This window comes from Acartia tonsa, chromosome 2 (genome assembly GCF_053477335.1).
Source record: "Acartia tonsa isolate MP-2025a chromosome 2, ASM5347733v1, whole genome shotgun sequence".
Lineage (NCBI taxonomy): Eukaryota > Metazoa > Arthropoda > Copepoda > Calanoida > Acartiidae > Acartia > Acartia tonsa.
The window spans coordinates 810,006-822,995 of NC_137261.1; the positions used below are offsets into that span (position 1 = coordinate 810,006).

The 12,990-nt window shown below is 30.9% G+C and overlaps 1 protein-coding gene across 1 annotated transcript in view; it reads right to left on the reverse strand.

Annotated features, from left to right (window-relative positions):
- para (sodium voltage-gated channel paralytic) overlaps window positions 1-12,990 on the reverse strand; it is a 311,186-nt gene that overhangs the window by 41,531 nt on the left and 256,665 nt on the right. Inside the window, exons 42-43 of the mRNA XM_080152120.1 lie at window positions 12,730-12,883; window positions 11,648-11,821 (exon numbers count right to left, since the gene is read on the reverse strand). Coding sequence (XP_080008246.1) covers window positions 11,648-11,821; window positions 12,730-12,883 — 328 coding nt within the window. The remainder of the gene's footprint in view (window positions 1-11,647; window positions 11,822-12,729; window positions 12,884-12,990) is intronic.

Here is a 12,990-nt window from a genome sequence, read left to right on the forward strand (position 1 = left end):
AGTGTATTAACTTATCATTGGTCATTTGTATTGTGTGACTTCATTTTTTATAGGCACTATAACGAACCTCGAATTTGTAATGTTTTATTGCTTGTAGCTAATTCAATGTAGCATAATCTTGGACTTGTAAATACAGATCCGCCAAAATTGAAATTCATATAAAAAATTCTTGTCAATAGCTCCATTCAGGTACATGGAATTGTTTATGAATTATTATTTGTAATTGTCTGTTGTTCTATGTATCCTAAAAAATGAAAATGATAGATATATGATAAGCTATCTAAAATTCATTTGTCTCTTGTATACAAGTATGGCCTTAGGCTGGTTTGTAGTAAGTCTAAGGGAAAAGATTTTTTTTTCTATTATTTTATAGTTTTGTTTTAAGCATTCTTATTTATATAATTTATTTTTTAAAATTAATCTATAATGCCTAAGTAAATCACAATAAGTATCTTAGGAATATAAATTTTACATTACAAATAAATAACAAATATAAAGTTTTACATATATTTAATTGGTTTCATTTTATTAAGGAATTTCAGTAAATTTTTAAAAAATCTATCAATAAATGTTATAAGTAAATGTTTAAATGTTATTGTTTTTTATTTTCAGATTTCAATACCAAACAAAATCAAAGATTATTTTTGTTTTTTATTCATTTTTCAAAAGTATTTTTCTGGCGACTTTGTATCTGTCTATCTATTTGTTATAGACACCTCTATGAATGATGGTTATTTGTGCCGGTTTTGTTTGTCATGTCCAAACATGAGCAAACAAAACAGACGTACAGACGGACGCACACACATGTAAAGTATCGGAAATAAGTTTTGTCTAGCTCCGGCTCTGGCTCTGGCTCCGTAGAAGAAGATGCGGAGATTGTGTGCAGGAAAAAATGGTGCAATTCAATAACTGCAAATAAGTTGGTCATATAAAAGTAGTAAGATGTTTGACTGTAAGTTTTGTTTCTTAGAAGTTACCTAATGTATGAACCAACAATAGTATCTAGGTTGTTTCTGCAAGTAAAGGGGCTCATGGATCTAAAGGGATAAGACAATGGCCGATAAATTGATGTACAACCCATTGTTAACGAAGAAGAAAATGTTATTGTAAAACTTTGGGGACTAGTGTAATAAACTGCCCATTGTCCCCAGGGGCTACAGCAAGGTAAAATTACCCATTTAGCAAAAAATTGCAGAAACATTTTTTACACAAAACTCTTTGGAATCATTCACAAAATTGCCGGATTTTTCTTTATCTACATATTTTGTTATTTTGTATGTTTGCCGGCGTAGAAACTTATACAAACACAATCACACACACCCCACCCCCTCACCCCTCACTGAGAGAGAGAGAGAGAGAGAGAGACCGATAAAGTTTAGAGATAGAGAAAAGAGAGACAAATTTGGGAAGTGGGAATGGTATAGAGATTTGGAGGGAGGGGAAGGGATGGGGAGAGAGAGGAAACATAGAAATCTATAATAAATCATTTTTGACATCGGACACGAGAGTAAGAAAGAGAGAGAGCGAGAGAGAGAAAGAAAGAGAGGAGAGATGGTGGGTAGGGAAGGGGGGTGGGTGGATATAAGATAATCCCTACATAAGTGAATACAAGAACAAGGGTCCCAGGCCAGATATATTATATCATGGGGGGGAAATATTATCTGCTATATAAACTTTTTATAAAAGAAAGAGGGAAGAAATGTCCGGTTTATGGAGAAAAAATGTCGGAGGGGACAAAGTGGTCTATAAATTCCAAATCTGGCAGTTCATACTTTACCCCATACCCCCCTCCCCCACACCTTCATAATATCTATCTATCTAATATTTATCTCTGTTTGCCTTTTAGATGGCTTTAAATCTATCTTTCCATGTTTTGACCTTGTAATTTTATAGATAGCAATTTATTTGGTGTTGGACTTCTTTATCATTTACAATTTATCTCTTTTTTTTCATCAAAAATCAGCGTTTCTATGACAGGACAATGTATGGGATCTAAAGGGATAAGACAATGGACGATAAATTGATGTAAATCCCCAATGATGATACTTTATAACTCAACTTAATGAATCAACGAACCAAAATTCATTAAAAGTCTCCTAAGTTTAGTGTAATAAATGTAAGCAAAATAAAAAAAAAATTAACATATCAAGCGCTTTGCTAAAATCAAACTCACACAAATTAAGAATTTAAATATTTTATATTATGCATAAACTGTAAAAATATAAATTTTCTAAAATACAAACGTAATTAAATAATAATGTTTTTGATGATACACTTACTTCTTATTTTGATAACTAAAAGTCATTAAAAGTCAGAGACATCGGGGGACAATTGACTGTATATTACCCTAGTCCCAAAGTTTGATAATAACGTTTCTCGTATTCATTCGAATCCGGTTCTCATCCATACGAAAAAACTATGTCTAGCATCGTATTATATCCAGCTTTCTACAAATATAAAAATGTACAATCATAAGATTAAAAACAGTTTTTTTTGCCCGCGCCTTAGGCACCTTGGGGCTAAAAAACTGGTTTTAATCTTATAATTGTACATTTTATATCCGCGGAAAGCCGTTTATAATACGATAAAAGAAATAACTATTCTTATTTGGCTTAACAACTTTGGGGACTTTAGTGAATTTGAATTGGTTGTTTCATTAAGTTTAGTGTTCACACGTTTCAACCAGTAATTTTAATTTACAGAAGGGGTATTTTGTTTCTGCAATAATGTACTTTCTTTTATAATCATGACAGGGGTTTAACAAAAATACTATTTTTTTCATTATATTTAGATTTAAAACTGTGAAAAAAAATTAATTTACCATTTGTTTTGTTTTAAATGTGTGCATTAATATATTTTCAATTCAATAATTGTCTGTTCTTATTATTATTTTAACTGCAAGGGGCTAACATCAATTGGGTTTGGCATTATCATTCTTCTATGATAGTAGTGGAAATCATCTTATAAATTCTTAATAGGAAAGAATTAAATCATCCTCTAATGACATATCCTCCCTATAAAAAAAATAGACTTTTAGATATTAAGTAATTAAAGAACATCTTAAATGAATTATGACTATATGTTGAAAATGCTATATCTTTATAAACACACTAGCGGCTACGCCCCTAGAAGCCTCTAGGGGCACTTAAGTTAAGAGGGTGAAAAGTCGACCTTTTCCCATATTAAATTTGAGTTTCAAAAGAATAAAAAAAAATATTTTTTGGGGGAGGGGGTGAAGACACCCTCCCCAAAAATAATTTAAAACCTTCCCAGGACCTATAGGAAGCTTCACTGTAAAGGAGAACAATATCGGTTCAGCGGTTAGCGAGATCCTTCGGGAAAGACAAAAAAAAATGCTTACTACTTTATATAATAGGATAATCCGGTATCCGATAAATTGACGTCTATCATACGATGTGCAGACAATAATGCCAAAAATATTAAAGAAAAATTAAAGAATAGTTGTTTATCGCATCGTATTATAGACAGCTTTACGCGGTCATTAAAATGAAATATTACAACCAGTTGTTTTAGCCCCGAGTGGCCGAAGGCCCGTGCAAACAATATTGGTATTAATTTTATGATTTTTATTTTATTATTGGTGGAAAGTTGTCTCTAATTTAATGCTATAAATGATTCAGTATGAATGAGAATTAATTCTTATCCAGCGGATATTAAGTTTTTATTTTTATTTTGCATGTCGTGCTATACTTGTTTTAGCACAAAATAATACTTTGAAAAGGATGATAACATAAAATAATAGTTAAGCCCTGAAACGGTAGTATATACGAACTTAAACACTTGTAGGGTGTCAGAACTGAACTATCAGATTAATAATGCATAAGTCTAAACAAAATTGTGAGTTTATAAAAATACTTTTCAATCTTTTTACACAATAACTCAATTGATCTTTGTCATTAATATTTTTTTTACAGTTTTAGTGGCAGTCTTGTTACATAATATTGACGTCATTTTACGTAATGGGGATAGAAAAAGGAAGGGAGGGGACATTGGACTGTTTATTACATTAGTTCCAAAAGTTTTATTATAACATTTTCTTATTCACTGGCATTACAACTTCGGGGAAATTTAATGAATTTTGAATGGTTGGTTCAAATATTTCAATCACTAATTGTAATTTAAAGAAGGAGTAATTTTGTATATCATCATTGGGGATGTACGCCAATTTATCGGGCATTGTCTTATCCCTTTAGATCCCTATAATAGAAAGGTTTTAAACTAAAAGGCTTAGACCAATTATGAACAAGAATTCAGACTTAAATATTTAAAAATTTGTTCCTTATTGTCATTTGTTTAAAATGGAATATATATAAATATAAAAATTAAATGAGGGCTATACAAAGTAATTTTCCATAGATCAGTTGATTTTAACTTGCAGAAAAGTTAAAGGCAATCATTTTCGCTTTTATTCTCAGATAGATAGATTTAATTGATTAATGAACAAACATAAAACACTTAGTTTACTCTATTGTAGGAAGAGACGTTCGGCCAGTTGTTAGCATTATATAATTAGTAAGATATATAAGTTTTCCGGAATTTTAAAGTTAGGGGGAGATTTGAAATCTGCATCAAATTTTGAGGATTTTTTATAAAATTCGTTTTTTCTATAATTCTTTATCTAAAAGCGGAAATGCAATTAAAGTTAATTAATTTTGGCCTCTGTGATTGGTGGATTTTAAAAATCTGCGCTCTGATTGGATGGCGTACATTATTCATCCAATTAAAGCGCAGGTAGTTTAAAATCCACCTATCCTATTGGTCAAAATTAATTAACTTAAAATGCATTTCCGCTTTTAGATAAAGAATTATACAAAAAACGAATTTTATAAAAAAAAATCCTTAAAATTTGATGCAGATTTCAAATCTCCCCCTAATATTAAAATTCCGGAAAACTTATATATCTTAATAATTAGCCTTAATCATATAATGAGGTATAGACAGAGAATCATAGCAAGAATATAGGTAGATCATAATAACCAATTAATATAAAAGGAGAGAGAATATATAAGAGATAAGGGATCTAAAGGGATAAGCCAATGGCCGATATATTGATGTACATCCCCAATGACGATACACAAAATTGTCAGCTACTGTAAATAACAATTAGTGGTTGAAACGTTTGGATACTCAACTAAATGAACCAACCAATCAAAATTTAATTAAAGTCCACAGGGGAGTGTAGTCACCTAATAGGAAAACGTTTTTATAAGACTTTGGGGACTAGTGTAATACACAGAATGTCCCCTACTTCCTGATAGGAGATAGAGCTAGAAAGATCATAGATTTAAAATAATATATAATCTAGAATCAATATTTTCTCTTTTCACAGCGACCGATATATTAGCAGAACAAATAAATTAAAATTTTGCTTTATTACTTAAACTGTCAAAGAATTGCAGCTTCTTTTTGAAACAAAAAAAAAGATCAGTATCTTTTTGCTCTCTATTCTTCGGCCTTATTATTAGCATTAGAAAAGAAAAATTAACAGAGTTGGTTAATAGTTTGAAAGATATTTAAGTTTGTGGTTATAACTATCTTAGATGTAATCAAATATTTATATTTATATCTACAGTATTGACTTTATCTTAAATATATCTGATTGTAATGAAATCTTTAGAAAGTAATACAAAATAATGATTAAAACACTAACAAGGATGATAACATCCATAAGTAATGAAGCACTAAATTTAATGGAAGGACAAACTGACAAAATAAATTATAAAGAAGATATTCAGTCGAATGTGCAAGAATACTTAGAAATCACGAATACTTTCTGAAATATTAATAACATTTTTTTCAATGTCTTTTATGCATGTCCGTGACAGACTGACTGACAAAGTAAGTCATACAATTGATACAGGAAATATTTACCATAAACTTCAGCCATCTATCTTCAATATCATCCGAGAAAATAGCGTTACAGACGGACAGACAAATTGAATTATAGAGTAGCTTCGCTATAAAAATTTTCAAAGGTTCACTACGTTTTATTCTTTAACTAAAAATCAAATAAAAGAAAACTTTGGTGGAAAAACTTAGACCAAAAACCAGGAAAACATGAATAAAAATATATTTCTGACTGAGGCTGAGATTTTAATTCAATAAATATTAGAGCAGATACTAATAATATTTTTTCTCGTATTCATTCGAATCCGGTGGATAGGAACCGGTTCTCATCCATACGAAAAAACTATGGTTAGCATCGTATTATAAACCGCTTTCTACGAATATAAAAATGTACAATCATAAGATTAAAACCTTTTTTAGCCCGTGCCTACGGCACCTAGGGGCTAAAAAACTGGTTTTAATCTTATAATTGTACATTCTATATCCGCGGAAAGCCGTTTATAATACGATGCGAGAAATAACTATTTTTCCAGTTTGACTTAGAACCAGATTAATATCCATTGGATTAGAACCGGTTCTCAGCCATACTGAAAAATCATGTATTGGATCGTATTGCAGACTAACAAAACTTATTTTAATTATCGAGGAAAGCTGTCTATAATACGATGCGAAAATAACTGTAATGGTCATTTGTTTTTATTCTAGCAAAAGAAATTTAGCTCAACTTTACATATGCAGCAATTAATTTTTTTGTAAGCTAAATTTTAGAAAGGAGTAATTAACCAAAGCCCTTTGTGGATTAGTTGGAGTCATCATTTTTCAAAAGGCAATAATTTCAAAATAATGTAGCGTAAACCCAACGTAAAAATTCAAAATAAAAAAGTTAAAAATTATTGAATACTGAGGTGGATTCTTTAAAAAAAACTTTTTGGCTCACTGCCTCACTAAAATTGGTGAGGCAGTGAGCCAAAACTCTTTGTGAAAAATCCTCCAAAATTGCATTAAAAATCTAGAAAAAAAATTTATGTTAATAACCCTTTTATGATTTTGCTTAATTTTTGTAGATTTTTTATGTGATTTTGGAGAAATTTTTGGCGAGCTACACTAATTTTGGTAAGGCAGTGAGGCAAAGAGTTTTTTTTTTAAGAATCCATCTTAGATCTTTTCTTAAAAAGTCATATTTAATGGTTGTACATTTAAGCATCATATTTTGAAAACAATATTAAATGGAGATAATACTAATTATTCAATCAATCTCTCTTTTAATTTAGTTTAATAAAGTATCCCTTTACAAGTCTTCTTTGTATTCTAAAATGTATTTATTGACATTTCTATGTTTCAAGAATATCTCTTGTTCATTCCTCGTCTCCAGGGCTCGGCAGCCGCGCCACAACCGCGCATAAGCCTCAAATTTAAACCCGATTGTGTGCAAAAAAATTCCGAAATGATGGATTGTCTTTTTAGGAAATGTTTTAGACAACCAGCTGAATTTTAATGTTATAGTTTGTCGATTTCACTGAGGCTTACACGCGGCTGACGCACGGCTGCCGAGCCCGGCCTATCTCCATTTTTCCTTCTCATACATAAATAAGGAGGCACTGCAAACAAACAAAATTGAATCTAGGAAAAGAAGGATGACAACATCCAAGCACTAAATATTCATAGAAGGACAAACAGACAAACTTAATTATAGAGAAGGTGTTCAGTTGATAAATGTGCAATAATTCTTAGAAATCACGAAACTTTTTAATGTCTTTTATGCATGACCGACAGGCTGACGGACAAAGTAAATTATTCACTTAATGCTCTTTAATACAGGAATTCTTAACCTAAAATTTCAAGCTTCTACCTTTAATAGCAGCCGTAAAAAATCACTTTTCCTCCATAGCTTTACGGACGGACTAACGGACAGACACAGTGAATTGTAAAAAAAATTACTAGATCTTTTACATAACCTTTTCTGTAAGGTAAGACTGCTTAGATGTCTCAGGTAGATTTTATATAGAAAGTGATCGTAGAAGACAAGTTTTTAAATTTTGTATCCCATCCTCTGTGAATGTTAAGCTTTGGCATTGTTTGGAAAGTGAATAATCTGTAACGAAGCCATTTTATAACAGACTTGCCAAGATGGGAGTATACATAGTCTACACAAAAATCACTGTGTGGTCATATTTCTCACAATAGTGGTTTCCCAAAGAGGGGGTTGAGTAGGGACAAACCCCTTCATACTAGTGTTTTGTTTTGAGTTAAAGGAAATGTAATCTCTATACTGCTTGAATTAAAACAAAGAATGAACTGCTTGAGTAACATGAACAACCAATTGTATTAAAATTCAAACAAAATTATCAGTAAACTTTTATTCAATTGAAATATATAAAACTAGCGGCTACGCCTCTAGAGGCCTCTAGTGGTATTTAAATTTTTATTTTATTTTAAATATCTAATTTGAGAAATAATTTGTCTATGTTATCAGCTGTTGAATTCATGTCTCTACGCAGCGCGACTACGCTAGCGACACTATGCGGCAGAAATATTTAAATTTTTTTCGATTTTATTGTGATTTTTCTTGGGAGGGTGGTGGTGACACCCTCCCCAAAAATAGTTATAAACTTTCCCGGGACCTATGAGAAGCTACCCTGTTAAGGAGAACCCGATCGGTTCAGCGGTTAGCGAGATCCTTCGGTACAGACACACAGACAAACAGACAGACAAACATCCTGTTACTTTAGTATAAGGATAAGAATATTAAACAGAAAAGACATAAAATATTTGAAGACCTTATTCTTAAAATCTGTGGAAAGTAAAACAATTCATAACAAATTGAGATAATTTGGAATGAAAACAATTAAGAGACTCTTACTTTCATAAAACTTTTAAATTTCTCTATTGCCCCACAGTGCAGCATCTTCCCATAATCATAGATCATTTACCCCCCCCCCCCTTTCCACAGGGAGTATATACCTCTACAAATATCCATTGGGACTTGGAAATGCCACATACCTACAATTTTCCTACTCCAGCACACAAATTATTTATATCCAGGATTATTTGTACTTTTGTTGTTAAATAAGAAAAAATCTTATGTGACAATTTATAATTAAGTCAACCAAAATAGAATTATTCTTAAGTTAACAACTAATTCAGTTCAACTAATTTCATGACAAATAGTATTATTGATTATAACTTTGTTTTTAAATTGGGAAATTTGGATGTTGTTTGACATAGTATTAACAGAAATCAAAGTTTATTACACTTTGGGTAAATACAGGATGCACTAGATCCAAATCCTGGCCAGACAAGACTCATGCACAGCTATCACCACCAGATAAGATAAGTTATCTCCACCACTGGTCTGGTATATAGGATACAATGCATATTTCTTACAACATTATGTATCCACCACTGCTAGCTCTGTATAAATTATAGATTTCTGTAACCATTTCCAAGATGCATTTAGTAGCAGTGCCACAAATTCTTTATTATTATGTTAAGTTAATAAGAATTCTAAATACATTAAAATCCTTCACCACTAGAAATATCAATTATCACCACCACCTATTTTATTCCAACCTTAAGACTCTCAACTCTGGACATTGCCCGCATGGGTCTGATACACCGGAATGTCCTGAGGACCCGGACTCCTGATACCCCTGACATACCCAGGTAGTCCAGCACCATATCCGCCAGGGATGACTAAATATTTTTAAAATGGTGCTAAATGTCACAAATCTTGAGAAATTTCGGATCATGGAAAGAAAACAAGGTAACGGGTTTTACTTTTTGTTATAATTTCTCAGCAGTTTTTGATTTTTTGGTTATTTTAGGTAAATGTTAATGATTGCCCGTAAGGTTAGGAAAAAGGCCCCGTAGTGTTAGAGCCCCACACAGAGGCTAGAAATAGCAGAAAAGCTAATGTAAAAATACGATGAAACCTGCTACTTTATTTTCTTTTCATAATCCATAATTTCTTATCACTTTAATAAGTACTTATTAGTATTGAAACTAAAAGAAAGACTTAAATTACAGCTTAACATAAGTGAGTTTTAAGCTTTGTAAAACAATATATACATAAATAAGGACTGTTAAAAAGAATATTTTTTCTTTAAAGTAAAAATGATGTGTAAAGTATATATAACTTACTGTTTACTAATTCTAAAAGTTATAAAATTTGAAGAATCAATATTTTTATGGTGTATATTTCTACATAATATAATTTGGCCAGCAAAATTTTCTCTCTTACTCCCTAGCCTGGAGCTACCCTCATCTCTCATAGAAACATGATTGCTTCTTTGATCGCAGGTACTTAAAGTTAGAAGCTGTGTATATATACCTAGGTAGGTATATGTAAGTATATGGGTAGGTATGTATATATGTTGTTATATTATAGTTGCAAAATGCATTCATCTCAAATTGTTGAAAAGTATGCTAATATAATCTTGGAATAAAACAGGATTTTGAAAAAAAAAGTCTGGTAGTAAAACTTAATTTTTTTTATATAATATAAATAATCATGGAAAGAAAACAAAGTTTAAGTTTTGTTGATCTTCACAGTAGCTTTTCACCTATTTCTAGCCCATATAGGGGGCTCTAACCCTGTAGGGCATATTTCATAACCCTGTGAGGCAATCATTAACATTTCCCTAAACCAAAAGCTACTGTGCAAATATGAGGAAACCCGCTACTTCATATTCTTTCCATGATCCAATATAAATAAATAATATCAATATTACACTTTCTTTTTGAAATTTGATAACAAATTTAATATAATTTTTTTCTTTTTTACAAAGATTTAAAATCTAATTCAAAATCCCATAATTGTGGTATATATGTACACACATAGAAATTGCATTCAATACCAAAACTGTTAAGTTGTGTGCACATTTCACCAGCCCATTACAGAAAGAGTTATGAGACATTTCAATTGATTAAAAGACATTGAAAATTGAAAACATGTGGGATAAAATAACTATGTGTATATAAATTTTACATTTCATGGAAAATTTAAGTTTGGTAATTTTTGTTGGTGTTGTAAATAATGAAATTAACCAGACAGATATGAATTAACTTATCTAAAAAAACTGCAAATCACAGATGCCCCCGGGTCAATGATAAAGTTTTAATCTAGGCTGGGAAAACCAATATTTCTTCAGTGCTAAAGGCTGCAAAAACTTTATCAGCCCTTTGTGTAATGCTGGGTTAAAGTGATGGAGAGTTTTTGAACAGGGTTGACAAATTTTAGTTCTAATTATATTTTTTAAAATTTAGAAAAAACAATTATGCTTTGAAACAACCATTATGATTTTTTTGCAATATTATGAATTAGACAATTTCAAAACAAAAAATATTATTACTTCTGCAACTTTTTGACTATTAGGAACAAAAAAGTTGACCACCCTGTTGAAAGATTTCACCTTAGGCAACCCTTGTGTACACTTTAAAGGGGAGTAAGGCTTCATAATGAAGAGTAAAAATGATGGATTAACACTTTTTGTGTGTGAGTCTACTCACTATCTCTAAATATTAAATGTTTCTTTTCTTGCTTTAAAACTATTTCCACACATGTATTATACTTTTTGTAGTTCATATGATGCTTTTTCTTTCAACTTCATTTATTAAGTTTAGGTCAAAAGTATTTATTTCAGTTGCAATACTTTTTTGGATGATTAATTGATTCAAAATGATTAATTGTATGACTATTTTAGACATAATCTTTATTTCTTCTTATTAGTCTTAAACCAATTTTATGAATGATAGAGTTTTCAGAAAAAAAATGACTTACCATGACAATAACAAAATCTAGCCAGCACCAAGCATTTGTGAAATATTTGACAAATCCCAGGGCCAACCATTTCACCGACATCTCCATGAAGAATATGACTGTGAAGATCTTGTCCATGTAGTACAGCACATCCTGCAGCACTGGCCGCTCTGATAGATAGATATCCTCAGCAGCCTTAAATAATAAAAGGTCTTAGAATATAATATTTCTTTTTTTTTATTAGGTAATTCTTAATATTTTTTTCATCTTTAGTTATTAAAAGATAATTCACTTGTCCTTGTGTTGGTTATAATTATCTGATTTATAATTAATTCACATTACATAACTGAAAGTTCAACCTTCCATAATCAATTTATCTATCTATCTAATTACCCATCTATATTATCTTTGCCTAATTCATAATTAATGCATACTATATGGATGTGTGTGTGTTGTACAAACTTCTATGAAGTTTAAACTTATGCCCAAGTATGACATTTCAACTCAGACAAAGGAACTCATTAATAAACTCAAATAAGTAGATAAAATAAATATTTGACAGAAAAAAAAATGATAAAAGAAAACATATTTGAAGAAAAGATAGACAGACAGAGAGATAGGTAGAAAAGTAGAGAATATTATATTAGGACAAAGAGAAAGAGAGATGGAGGAATGAAGCATGAAATAATTAAATTAGTAATGCTGCACTGTGTAATTCAACCTTTCTCACTTTACCTTACTCATATTTTATTCAAAACTTTATGTATCTTTCTATCCATCTGCATTTTAATACCTACCTAACTTGTTTATTTAATTATGTTTTATGATTTTTCCTTAATATATTATTAACTTTTATTTGTAATTAAACTCAGGTATAATCATAATTCCAGCTGTTATTGGGTGTCTACCTTAATATTTACTATGACTGCTAACCAAAATTAGCTTTTACCTTTTATTGAAATTAATGCAGTTGTTATTTACATCCGAATTAAACTATTTTCAACCTTACATCTTATCTATTTTGTGATCAAGTTAAACAGAGTATTCCAAAACAGGGCATGGGTATACTCTGCTTTACTTGATCCATATTTTTTCGAACTCACCAGAGCTAAAGATGAGAGTAGAATCATGGCTATGACAGCAGTCTCAAAGTACTTGTTCTCAATGAGCCTGTATGTTTTCACCCTGAGATTGGCCCAGCCCTGCCAGAAGGGAGAGTCTTCATCACCCACCATGCAAGGAAAGTGCAGGTAGCATCTGAAACAAAATAGAAATTTCTTTACTCAATTATCATCTAGTGAAATGAAAGTATTGTTTTAAGTGTGAGCCTAATACCTTTTTTGCTTTGGAGGGAGGTGGCACCC